Raw genomic sequence first — 12753 nt, forward strand, 5'->3', positions numbered from 1 at the left:
TGTGGTTGTTTCCTTTGTGCTACATATTTATTCTTTCTTTAATACTGACCTGTGCGAGCACCCTCTTCGTTCATCGATACGAAGGAAACTCACCCAGGTAGTTGCAGGAGTAGCAGCAGAGGATTTCCTCGGCCACGCCGTTCTTGTTGTTCCTTGGCGTACCGTGGCACAGGCTACATCGCCCGTGCAACACGGATCTCCGCTGAAACGCGAAGTAGAAAACCCATCACCACCAACTGCCACCAGTCGGCAACGCTTAGCAACGGAAAATCAGCTCGCAAATTTGCCTTCTTTCACCAACAAGCACCAAGCACACTTGGAAGAAGTAGAGGTGCCCCACTGCGCTTATTCAACAGAGCACAAACATAAAAAAAAAATGCTGGTAAAAGGAACACAAAAACGAACCTTCCGGAAACTTCAGAGCGGCAACTGACAATTCGCTAGGACACTTAGAAGCCTCATAGCGAAACACTGGTGGCCATTGCGAGGCTTTAGGGAAGTTGCATTTCGAAGCGCATAAAGCTCCTTTCTAGACATGCTGGACAGCTAACCACACGTTACAGAGAGTAATGGCTACGTTAGCAATACAAATAATTAAATCAGGAACGCAGATAGTCTTACGCCAATGGGTTCGAGCTCATTGAAAGGCGTTATTCACGACGGGTCAGCTGAAGGCATTGTCCAATGGATAACGGCGCCGATAACACAATCTTCGGGAACAATGCTGATAAGGCCCTGATAAGGCCCCTACGACGCAGAAGGGGAACGACGAACGCAGCAGACTGTTGTGAGTGACTCGAGGGGCAATGTAAGTGGTGTCTGAAGGGATGTCCCGGTGGCATTGCATCCAAAAACGTTTGAGCAGCAGAAATTTCGGAAGCACGAAAAGAAGCGGTCGCTGGCGGCTCCACGTATTCCTTGCTTAGCAATCTTATCAGCCCGCGCTGTTGAGGGCTACGAGAGAAGTGGGTGGAATGCCTGACGATTTTCAAATCTCTTCGGTGTGTTCCATGGTTCCTCGATTAGGGGCCGTCCAAACAGGACACCTTAAGAACGCGTGAAGCGACACGTCTTCGCCATATAAAGTGCAAAGGCAAGAAAAAGAGCTGCCTAGTGGATGTCCAAGCAGAAGACAGACTGCCAGACTTAAACTTTCACCTCATATGATGGAGAAATGTCACTTTATGCATTCTAAAGTATAATGTTTGGACACCCCTTTCATACATTTTGTTGAGCACCCAGCCCAACCTCTGCGAGCAATAGACAACTTCCTTTTCAAAGTGTCTGAAAATGATGTGCAAACATGAAATTATCACCGATTTCCCAAATGCTTTTGCCCACAGCAGATCTGCCAGGCTGTGTCGTGTTTAGAAAAGAGATGTCTTGCCTCTGCTAGTGTCAGCTTTTCAACACTTCTATAAAGGTGTGTCTGTTGGGCGGTTATGCAAGGAATATCATTAATACACATCAACGTCACAGTCCCATCAGGCTGTTGCTCACAATATCCAATTGCACCAGGGGCCTCGCTATGGAATACATGTTTTGTCAACAATGTGGTACACTGTAGCGGCGACATACACCGAGGCTTAAAATTTTACAAATTTTCTAAAGTTCGATTTCTCGAAATATTTCGAGGCAACTACATTATGCAATCTACACATATAACACACCACTCCACAAACCCTACATTAATTATTGCGAGTAACAAATTGTTTCCAAATGCTTAAACTTTATGACACAAACGCAAAACGCCGCTCTACGCCGCATGTACACGGTACAACACTGCTCCCACCAACGAGCGATTGCCGGCATTTCCAGGTTTCTCTTACAATCCAAAACTTGTTGTCAAAGGACTAGTTCGGTAAAAGCGTGCATGTGGCGGCGACAAACAAGCGTCGTCCTGGTAACAACCCAAGCGGTAAACTCGGGTACCTGCCAGTACCCCTTGGAAGTAAAACCCAAGGAAGCGTCGACGTAGTATTCGTGCCAAGTGCCCAAGACCAAAATCAACGCAGCACCAACGAGACAGGACGACAAAGCAGCCCAAACGACGCGGCAACAGAAACATTACCTCGTTTGGTCTTAAAAAGCCGTGCAAAGGCACGGACAGAGTGAAAAAAGATTGGCAGAAAACGGTGCCGCCTGCGCTGTCGCCACCGTTCACGCTCTCAAGAGACGAGCCACCAACCGGCAAGACGGTTGACGTCGCTTACCTTGTTCGGACTGCCCCTGCCGCCCACCTCCCCGTTCTGGGTGGTCGCCAGGCGTCCCCCGCAGTCCTCGTCCGAGTCGCTGTCAGACTCGTCGCTCTCGTCGTCGTCTCCCGGCAGGCGGTACAAGCGTCCCACGCGCACCAGCCGCCCCGCCGACACCGCGCGCTTCACCGCCAGCCGCACGCCGGGGGGCTCCAGGCCCAGAGTCTGGCGCACAAACTTGTGGATGGCGCGCAGGGTCGAGCCCTCCCGTTCCCCGAGCCTGCGCACGGCCTCGATCACGTACAGAGTAAGGTCCTGCCGCCGGTGGTGGCTGCCCGAGGCACCGATGGCCGCCGCTGCCGCCACAGCCGCCGCCCGCGTCTTGTGGTTGGTGGTTGCCGACGGTGCGCTGTGCTGGTGGTGGTGGTGCTGGTGGTGCCCCGCAACCACCTTCTTCTTCAGTGCCTGCTTCAGGGTCTCTGCGTCCTTGTAGGAGCACTGGCCCTTGCTCATCAGCTGTGGGAGAAAAAGAATGAAGGGGTCGGAGAACGGAAAGTTCGATGCTAGACGAGAAAAAAAGGTGTGTGTGTGTGTGGTGCACGATGTAAAAAAAAAAAGAGGAAAATTTGGGAGTTTACGTGCCAAACCAACGAAGGGTATTGGCAAGCCTCAGCGGAGGACTGAGGATTATTTTTGACCACCTAGGGATCTTTTATAGATGTGCAACAAAATCTCAGTTACAAGACATCTTTTATCAGTAAGCCTCGGTCAGATGTGATGTACCAGAGAGATGCAAAAATAAATTGCCCTCCTTGCAACTCCTCACACTTAAAAAAAAAAGAAAAGAGTTAGGTTAGTCATTTAAAGGAGCTGTGCATTGATTTTAACGTTAAAAGAATTGGCATTTTCTGCTTTTGATATTGTTCACACCTCCTTTCATCGAAAACACACCTCCTTTCATCGAAATGTTGCGATTCCGCCGTGTAATAGCGAGGCAAAACTTAGAATATTTCCCGACCTGCAGCCACGAGCGGCGGCCATGAGAAACAAGCGGCGTGACGTCACTTGGGTAGTTGTAAAAAAGATAGCAAGTTGTGCGAATACCTGCTCCATAAAAGGTAACTTTTCTATAAATCTTGTCGTTCCAACATATATATAAATGCGTCAAAACCCTGGTTTTGACGCATTTATATATATGTTGGAACCGCGAATAGCCGCCAGAAGGGGAAGGGGACAGCGCCGGATGGGCAAGGACGGGTATGGCCGGACCCGGATGAGACTTTCCTCCTTTCACCGTATATTTCGTGGGGCGCCCGCCAGCACGTGGTCACGTGGTCGCGAGCGGATGAGTTCTCGCTGCTCGCTGATGGCTCTAAAGAGAGGACTTTTCCGGAACCCCGTGCCTAGTCAAGTGACGTCACTGCGCACGTGACCCGGAAAACGATGTACGAGTTGAGAGGCGGCAAAAACCTGGATCTTTTTCATTTTTTTAAATAAAAATTAGGAGGATATCCAGGCAAAATCTGTTTTCTGTAGTTCACTGCAGAAGTGTCAGGCATCAACTTCCACAATTATTTAAGCAAAGCCCTGAAATTGTTGCACAGCTCCTTTAATAACCATACTTTACCAAAATATTTTCTTAATTGAAAGAACTTCGATTCTTCACAGAAGTTGTAAAGAATACAAAATATATGTTATATTTGGGAGTTTCCGAATTTCTCAGAGGCCCAAGTTACTTTACAAAAATAAAAGTACTCACGCAGTTTATGTTACCATTTACACAACAATAAAGGAACAACACACGTAGGAAAGTGACAATAGCAATCATTACTGCAGCAGTTGGAAAGCTGCAAGAGGAGGAGGCAAGAAAGCCCCATATTGGGGTATATAATGAGAACACTAAAAAGAGAGCACTGCCTTTTACTTTCGCATACAAAATGAATCTTGCTTGAAAGCAGAGACTTTTGAGTGACGTCAGGTATGAACAGTGCAGTTAACTACAAAGAGCAAAAAACTGATATATCAAACTTTTATTTGATGTGTTCAGTTTACAAATGCACTGTAAATCCAATTCCAACTTCAATCAGCAGCTCCAAAGGAGAATGAATGTACCCCACACTTTTTTCCTGGCTCAATTTGCTTTGTAATCCATTATTCACATTGTACAGGCAGAGGACAAAGTAGTTTCTATGAATGAGAAACAACTACTCTTTGTATTTTTAGAACTATTCCCGTCACATCCCAGGCAAAACGAAACTAACTCTAATTGTTTCTCTAAAGGTGTTTGGTAACGGAGTCCAAACATCCAATACAAGGTGTCCGCTTGCCAAGTCATTAAAAGAAAGAATGAGGTGACAATAACTTTTTGACCCAAACTCCACCGTCGGCTATCAGCGACATCCTCCGTAAAACAAAATTTGATCTATTGTATGAAGGTCCAGATAGGAAAAAGGTAATCTGCATCAGGTTCATTCTATTACCTGGAATGTAGTGTAATTCAGACAAATCTAACAAGACTTCTTGTTCACAGATTTTTATGAATTTTTGTGATGCAAAAAGCAAACAGTGTTGCTTCTTGCATCAAATAAGAGAGCATGAATAGAACCTCAAAGAACAGAAGCGCAAATACCATTCAAGAAAAGTTGCCATCCCCCTTGACATGGGAAAGCTTCCACCCCTTCCTGTCGGCTGCAATTCAGAAATAAATGCAGCACTGCACGCCCATTACCAAGGTCTGAACGGCAAACTCGCAATTCCCCGATCCCATAATTCTGCCACGAGCCAAAGATAAAAGGCCTTTTGCTCCCAAGTACCGCCACTGTTAAAACGACGGCCAAATGGGTAAGTCGCAAATTGACACCCCTGCACCGTCCCGCCAGCTTCTCAGACAGCCCCTGCCCGGAAGCTTCCTGGCGAGCATGCCAACAGACAGAGCCGGCAAGACACCATTGGACCTTTCCTTGCCGATATTAAAAATAGCAACCGCAGGAGCCCCAGGAAGGACACAACAAAAACAGTGGAGTGAGCCAAGTACTTCGCATGCAGAACTAAACATCTTTCGACCGAAAAAGTTCCAGGGACGCGGTAGACGCAGCTGTGACGGAAACATCAAACCAAACTTGCGGTGTCCCCCGTCTCCGAGGTAAAAAGGGCCGAGTTTATCTTCTGCAAGGGTTTTGAAGCACAAGGCAGGGCATTGTTTTCTCGACGTCGTTCCACTTAGCAAACAAGTATGCAGAATGTTTCGGACGATTATGTTCCATTCTCACTCGATTCGACGATTGCCTGTACGGAACAACAGCCCGATATTTGACCAAACAACGAATTTTCCGACAAACGAAAAGAGTTGCCTCCTGGCGGCATGCACCGTGTGCTGCTGATAGTGTCTGCAGATTAGTTTTGCATTGCATTTAATAGACCTATTGCTAAGTTACCCAAGCATCAAGGAGAATGCAGAGATTGGTGTTCTACGCACCACTCGCACACGCCTTCCCCGTATAAAAGATTCAAACTAAACAACCAAAATAAAGAGGTGACGAACGCGCATGCAAGATGCAATTTGTTTTAGGCATTTGCTTTAGAAATGTTACTACTGCCGAGGCCAGCATGTGCGGCACGTGGAACACTAATCCCTGCATTCTCCTTGAGGCTTTGGTAATTTAGCAATAGGTCTATTGCCATTCGTTACCTATTTAGGAATGACTGCCAAGATGGCCGAATTCTCGTACCATTTGTTGTATGACGGCGGGGAGCGAGCGACCGCCAAGCGCAGCAGTTCTCTCTTCTGACTCTCTTGCGACTGCCCCGTGAAAATGATGCCAACAGAACTGCTGTCGCTAAACCGTTTGGACAGGAAAAGCCGTAGCCCACAGCAAGCAGAGTACCTCAATATTCGTGCCACACCTTTGGACCGAGGGTTTCGCTTTGCCGAAAATCCTTCGTCGGAAAAATGCCCCGAAACTGCAAAGCTAGCGTTTTTTCCCCCCCTTTCTGCACAACAGACTAATGATCGAGACGTTCGAATCAAACTCGATGCCAAAACCTAGCAAGGAACCTAGATTTAGCTAAATGACATCAAATTTGGTCTCTCTGTGTTGCTAAAGCTACGACTCGAAAGAACAGAAAGTCGGGGTAAAAAGAAAGTCGTCAGGGGCACAGTTCGAGGACACTCCTACATCTTCCGCAGGCACGAGTACACACGGACAAGCGTGATATCAAGCTAGCCTAAGCGCCTTGCGAGCCTAGAGCCTCGAGCATGTACCTGCAGTTAAGGCAAGGCACGCAGCAAAAGGCAACGAGCACATGCTGGAGGCTGGGCATTTGAAAAGATATGTTTCTCCCCCTGCCAGTGACCATAGCTCCTAGCAGGAGAAAAGTGGGAGATCTCCGGGGCACTGACCTTGAGCACAAAGCCCCGTGCCACGGCCTGGTCGAGGGCGCGCTCCACGGGGTCGCGCCCGAGGCGGTGCGCCAGCGCCACGACGTGACAGATGCGGTCCAGGGAGGGTCGCTGCTTCTGCGCCTTGATCTTGCGGATGGCCTCCAGCACCCACTTGGCGTGCGTCATCGACAGGCTACCCTGGGGGGACCATGCCGGATGGCCCCCCCCTTCGCCATGGTGGTGGTGCTGCTCCCTCATGGTTGCTGGAGTGCACGGGACCCCCTCCGCCCCGCTCGGGGGGACAACATGGCGTCCCAATTCAGACGATGCGCTCCTCTATCCCGCGGTGCCCCCCAACCCCCCTAGCCGAACTCCATCCTCTCAGGGTGCCACAGAAACCGTGAGAAAAGGTGGACTTGCGGCTGCAAGTAGAAAATAAACAAAATAAAAAGTTGCTCTCATTTTTTTTCTTTCTCTACTGTACAGCATGATTATAGGTGCTAAAGACATGAGCACGAAATATGAGATAAACAAAAGGAACAGTGACACAACTGAAACAAAATGATTGGAACTCCTCAGGGCACAATGAGCCAGCACTTGTTATAATGGGTACACCTCACGAGCATTCTATTCGTACCGTCCTCACGCAGATAAGTTCAGATGCCGAAAGTGAAATCTGCACTTCCCTACCCGCGAAAGTGTTTCTATCAAATGTATGTCTGCCACGAATTATGTAGAATACGCCTCTGGTAACTACGGCTTATCACCAAACCTATCCAATGAATCAAATTAATCCTTTTCAGGATTGAGCTGCCCCATTCATTTCATCGTCATATTCCCATCTCCACGGTTTATTGCTAACAGAACAAAATGATTCCATTTGTTTGGTGGAAATGCAAAGCACAATTTTCCTTGAATGTTTAATCCACAGGATACGCAAGAGCCCCTCTGAAATGGACACTTCACTTCTACAACCCCTTAATAAAGAATCTTGAACACCAAGAGCTGCAAGTACATCTGTGGGTTGGTCTACTGGAACAATGTTCCCAGATTGTTACTATCTCCAATTCCAATTGTTTTCACACAGAATTAACAACCATATACAAAAATATGTGACAGTATAAAATCTGGTGTTTTTCTAATGACTTTAATGTTTTGGGTTCTATTTTGGAATATTTGAGATATGAACATTTTCTGTGCAAGTGATTGCTTGATCCGTGTTTGTGTAAAAAGTTTGTATTCAGTAAATATTGAGAATGTTGAGTTAATTTGCCACACATCTATAGCTTTCACCACTTTGTTTATAATCAAATTGTGTAGTAGCCCCTCCCCCTCTCTCTAATGTATTGCCAATAGGCTTTAGAGGAACAAAATAAATAACAGTAAAGGATAACAGCACAAAGCACGCTTGTGCTTTTAACAAACGTACAGAAACAAGGTTAATGACTGCAAGGGGAATCTATTCCATTCAAAGAAATGGTTGTCTATGATGTAACACTAAATAAACCAAAAACTGCACAAAAAAAAAAAAATATATATATATATATATATATATATATATATATATATATATATATATATATAAAATGCAAAGTAAAAGCAGAGATGAAACAATCTATTGGCATGTGTTGTGCTCTACCTAATGAGAAATTGGGTTAGATTGTAAAAGGCTTGTCCTCCAAAAGAACTGAACCAACTTTAAGAATGCCACGCTAGGTGATCCACACACTGCCTAGTTCATGACTGTAGACAACCAGAAGCTTGTCAGAAGGAAGGGAGTGCAGGTAAGCTGGTTAAAAAACGACATACTTGAAAGCCTCAAGACATGAAAGATGATTAAAAAAAACAGGTAAAACAAAGCAGTTTGTGTCGTTATGTCCATTTTATTTTTGTCATCCCCATCTCAGGGTTCACTATCTGCCAGAAATGTAATTCCAAGAACACCTTTAGTTAACAAGAGATGCAATTGCCCTGAAAGAGTACCTTCAACATGACTTCTGTCTAACACATCTGATCATTTACGAGCACACACAAGTTCATTGCCGTGGAAGATGGGCGTGCTACACAACGAAAACAAAAAGCGCATTCACAGTTGCAACATGCCTATATCGTTTGGACAACCGCAAATGTAGCAAGCCCGACCAGTTAGCTTTGAAAGGCAGTCTTTCTATGCGAGTGTTTAGGCCCCTTCAAAAGCTATGAACTTGACAGCGGAGAAGTGGGCAGCAACTTTGTCGAAAGGACCATTGGAGGGCACTGATAAGGCATTTCAGTATGCCTAGGTTTTTACAGGAACACAAACCATAAGGGCTCAACAAAGCACAAGATATTTGAAAAGTAATAGGTTGTTTGTGGCACATTTCTGTTAATAAATATAATATAATCCATAAAACATAACATTAGCAACCATTTAAACGCCCAAAACGAATTCTTTCGAGGAGACAGAGAACACATAGCTGAGGGGGATTAAGTAAAATAATGCAAGCGATTCCTGGCAACTCTCAGAATCTTGGACGTCACAATCCCCTGCTCTGGTACAGCGGTTTCGGTTCGATTCATTAGGTTTGAATGGTGCAAGGGTCTCTTAGGTCATAGAGCACTTGGCTTCTCAACGGAAATGAGAATTCGCAGCAAAAATAAATTATAAGGGGGGGGGGACATTTTTACAACATTGTTTCATGCAAAATAATTTTTTTTTCTTCTGATGTGTCAGTGCTCTTTAAGAACTTAAATGAAACACTCATGCTCCCAGTTTTTAGCGAACGATGCTTCCTCCCCCCATAAGAAGTATCCTCCTTACTCCCCAAAATACATGAAGGGAGAACCCATTTTTATTGTTAACTGTGCACACTACTGACAAGCTGATGTCACAGATGTCGTACACATAGTAGGCTAACCTGCAACAAAGAGCTATGCAGGATTTAATGACTTTAAGTGAAACAATAAAACAAACAAGAGAATGTAGCACCAAGTTGTCCATCTTACAGGTTGCGAGGCACAATCACTGTAGGGGCAGACAGCTCAGCAAATGCATTCTTGTAAATCTGATACACCTATCGTAGAATACCGCGCATCCGCCCATTCCCAAATTTGTAAGATCTGAGAAAATATGTGCAGTACATTTATGTGTGAAATTGATGACCGGATAAGCGCCCATCACCCCATTCTCTCGCGATTATTTCTAAATTTTGAGTGGGCGCTTGCCCGACCTTTTACGGTAGGATTAGCCAGGGCTTCTATTTGTGAAACTAACTTCTTCTGTTTATTGCACATCTCAAGACAGAAAGAAGCTGCTCTTCAGTAATATATATTTTTTTAATTTAGTCAATTAAGATGACTCAATAATGAATGTCTTAGGGAAGCTCTGAAACCTGTTAAAAAAATTAAACTAAAGCATCGTTGCTCAAAGTCCTGAAGGACAGAATGAGGTTATGCGTTCCTTACTAATGTATGATTGAGTCTTCTAAATATTCGAGAGAGGCAAAGACCTGCAGCGGACTTGCATAAGTAAAAAGCAAAGGCAAAGAGGCAGGGGCGCTTTTTTTGTTATTGACACGATCCTTAATCATAGTCAAATTCACTCAACTCCATCAAGACAAGTCGAATTTCTAGTACATGGAGTTAGTTTTGTGCAAGGTAAGTCTCACTGAGATATGAAACCTGATGTTCTAGAGACTGCTGCCACGAGCTGTGCTGCCACAACACATGCCCACCGACTGAAAATACAGAACTGAGTGACCAACTTTAACCCTTGTGCCCCAATACATCCTTTCACCACAGCAATACCCTGCATGGCAACTCACCTCACCAGCTCATCTGGTTTGGTGACCATAAGCCCTGCATAGCCCTAGTGGTAGATAAGCTCTCTAAATAACGTTCAGTGCATTAGGTGCGCTAGAACACGTCTACGTAAGTGGAGAAACCCAGTTTGCTGGTGCACAAAAACGGGTGAATCACTGTTACGTGACGACAACGTCTCGGCAACAAGAGATTTACCGACGGCTTCACGAGTTGCGGCACAGGTGACAATGCCCTTTTCCCCGCGGTTCACTGAACTGCGTAGACTACATAAAAAAAAAAACCTTAAAGAAAAACAAAAACCAAATGGTCTGATTCGCTGGAACCGGCACAGGCTTGCCTCCGATACCGAGACGCGACCGAGTCGCCGAAAGGAGGCACAGAAAGCATAAGAGAAACCCGACCAAGCGCCAATGTGGATGTGCCGAAATTGAATAATTAGAAATATCTGCGTGTCTCAACGTTGGCGCGTCGGAAGGACTGCCCAATCGCTCGACTTCCGAGAATTCTGGTCAGCTCACCGGCTCACCTCTTTCTTGTGCCGCTCGACGCAGCGACGGCGGCGGCTCAGATAGCGAGATATCTGCGTCGATAAACGGTCGCCCGCGGCCCAAGGTCCACCTTCGGGAAAAAAAGCAAAAGAAAGAGCGACTCCTTGTCTCTTTCTTTTCCTGTTCACATGCGTCGGAAAGAAACTCGCGGACCGGATTTTAAAGCGCATACAAGCCAAAGGGAGTGCCACTCAAAACTCGCTGCGACCGACAAGGCAGCTACTTCGTCAACCCCAAAAAGGGACAGCCAAACGAGAGGAAAAATTACGCAGCCACCGTATTCTCCGGTCGGCTGAAACCTGAAACAAAAGAGCGAGCGGCGTCGCGTTTCACTCTCAATTTGTTATACTACGTTCCGAAACCGCCACTGACAAATCGATCTCGGCACGAAGAGCGGATCTGCCGTCAGCGACGCACTCGCTTGACCGCGAGCCGCCGCCAAAAGGGAGGTCGGAATGCCGACGCGTAGAAGCGACTACGAGTACTCCCCGGACCGAAAAGGTCTCCGCTCGATCGTCAAGCTCGTCAGCGCTTGCACCTGCCCGCATAAATAACGTCCCCCACCGGTTTTTGGCATTCGGCGAAAAGGAGATTTCGAAAGCGCTAACGCGACCGTCCCGAGTGCCGGAACCCGTCTCGATCACAGCACTTTTCTGATCGACTCGACGCTGCTCATGAGGCAGACATGATCGCGGATCGAGTCCGCACGTCCTAGCCGATTCATAGACGACACACTGTCGTCGGTTTCAGTAGCATTTTCGAGCCCGTCCCGGCGCGCGTCGAAAAAAAAGGGAGGCAGCTGAACGAGAACTAGGCTTAATTCGACAAACGACAAGAGAAAGCGGGGGGCAACTGCCGACCATCTTTTGGCTGGCGCGGCGGGCGCCGCGGCGCTTATGACATCACCCCGTCATGTTCGCTTTAGGCGTGGAATGACTGTGCTTACTTGGATCGGAACCTACGAGTTCTTCGTTCCTCTGAAGTACCTGCGGTATCCTACTGTCATTTACGCACGATTTCCAGTTAAAACGAGAAAAATGGCGGACAAAGAAGAGACAGTGTTGAGGATATCTCTCGGAACCGTCCGAATGTTACACGATTCCCCGACGAGAAAAAGCGTTCAAAGTCGATTTTCGAGGATTACCTGAGTAACAGGACTAAGCCTTGCTCGGGTCAACGGAATCACGCGCTTGTTGAACAACAAATCAGCCCGGCAGCCTGCCGAACACCGACCTGAGGGAGCACAGACGGGAGCAAGCCGCTTGCACTCGCCAGTTATTTTTAGGCGGTCTCTCGCACGTACTGGGTGTAACGAAGTTACGAGTACAGGTAACTTACCTTGAGCGATTCCCGGGTCAGTACGAAAATCCGATAGCTCAGAGGGTTGTATGGCACAGAAATACTTACTATAAAAACACAGCCAATGTAAATATGGCTGTTCAGAAATCAAAACGAGGCCATTGATGGTGTCTTCTCTAGACGCCAGGGGGAATGCTAGCGCTAGCGTAGAGCCAAAAAAGAAAGGGAAGGGATGCAATGAGCAACAATAAAGGAGTATTTTCCCAGGAACAAACATCGGGTGACCGTTTCATTGATTTCATTGGGCAGATACCGAGAAACGCGAAATAAATGCTTTATGTCTGAAGCGGAGCTACAACTATTATAATCACCTAGTAGAACAAACAGTTTCGGTTTTATTTGCACTCTGGGACGTCGGGAAGCTTTCTGAGCATTCAGAGACATAATGTTACAAAAAACAAATGAATAAAAAAGCATTTTTATTTTATTTTATTTTCTTGCCTCTTTAGTTTAGACCAAAAAGGGAAGT

The 12753-nt window shown here is 46.4% G+C and overlaps 1 protein-coding gene across 1 annotated transcript; it reads right to left on the bottom strand.

The window, feature by feature from the left end:
• Positions 1-70: 70 nt before the first annotated feature.
• On the bottom strand, positions 71-12376 carry LOC120839195 (histone acetyltransferase KAT6B). The gene is made up of 5 exons (XM_040209459.3): positions 12264-12376; positions 10904-10995; positions 6595-6998; positions 2214-2711; positions 71-202 (listed from the first exon to the last, which is right to left on the bottom strand). The coding sequence occupies exons 3-5, from the start codon at positions 6832-6834 to the stop codon at positions 71-73; spliced, it is 870 nt and encodes a 289-aa protein (XP_040065393.2). The 5' UTR covers positions 6835-6998; positions 10904-10995; positions 12264-12376.
• Positions 12377-12753: the final 377 nt, after the last annotated feature.

This window comes from Ixodes scapularis, unplaced genomic scaffold (assembly GCF_016920785.2).
Source record: "Ixodes scapularis isolate PalLabHiFi unplaced genomic scaffold, ASM1692078v2 PGA_scaffold3__209_contigs__length_174095766, whole genome shotgun sequence".
NCBI classification, from domain to species: domain Eukaryota; kingdom Metazoa; phylum Arthropoda; class Arachnida; order Ixodida; family Ixodidae; genus Ixodes; species Ixodes scapularis.

Excerpts from the sequence above, each read along its gene's own strand:
- LOC120839195 (XM_040209459.3), bottom strand. The coding sequence starts at position 6,834 with ATGAGGGAGCAGCACCACCACCATGGCGAAGGGGGGGGCCATCCGGCA. Across the intron at positions 2,712-6,594 it reads CACGGGGCTTTGTGCTCAAG|CTGATGAGCAAGGGCCAGTG; the intron begins GTCAGTGCCCCG and ends TTTCTCCCACAG. Across the intron at positions 203-2,213 it reads GCAGGGGCAGTCCGAACAAG|CGGAGATCCGTGTTGCACGG; the intron begins GTAAGCGACGTC and ends TTCGCGTTTCAG.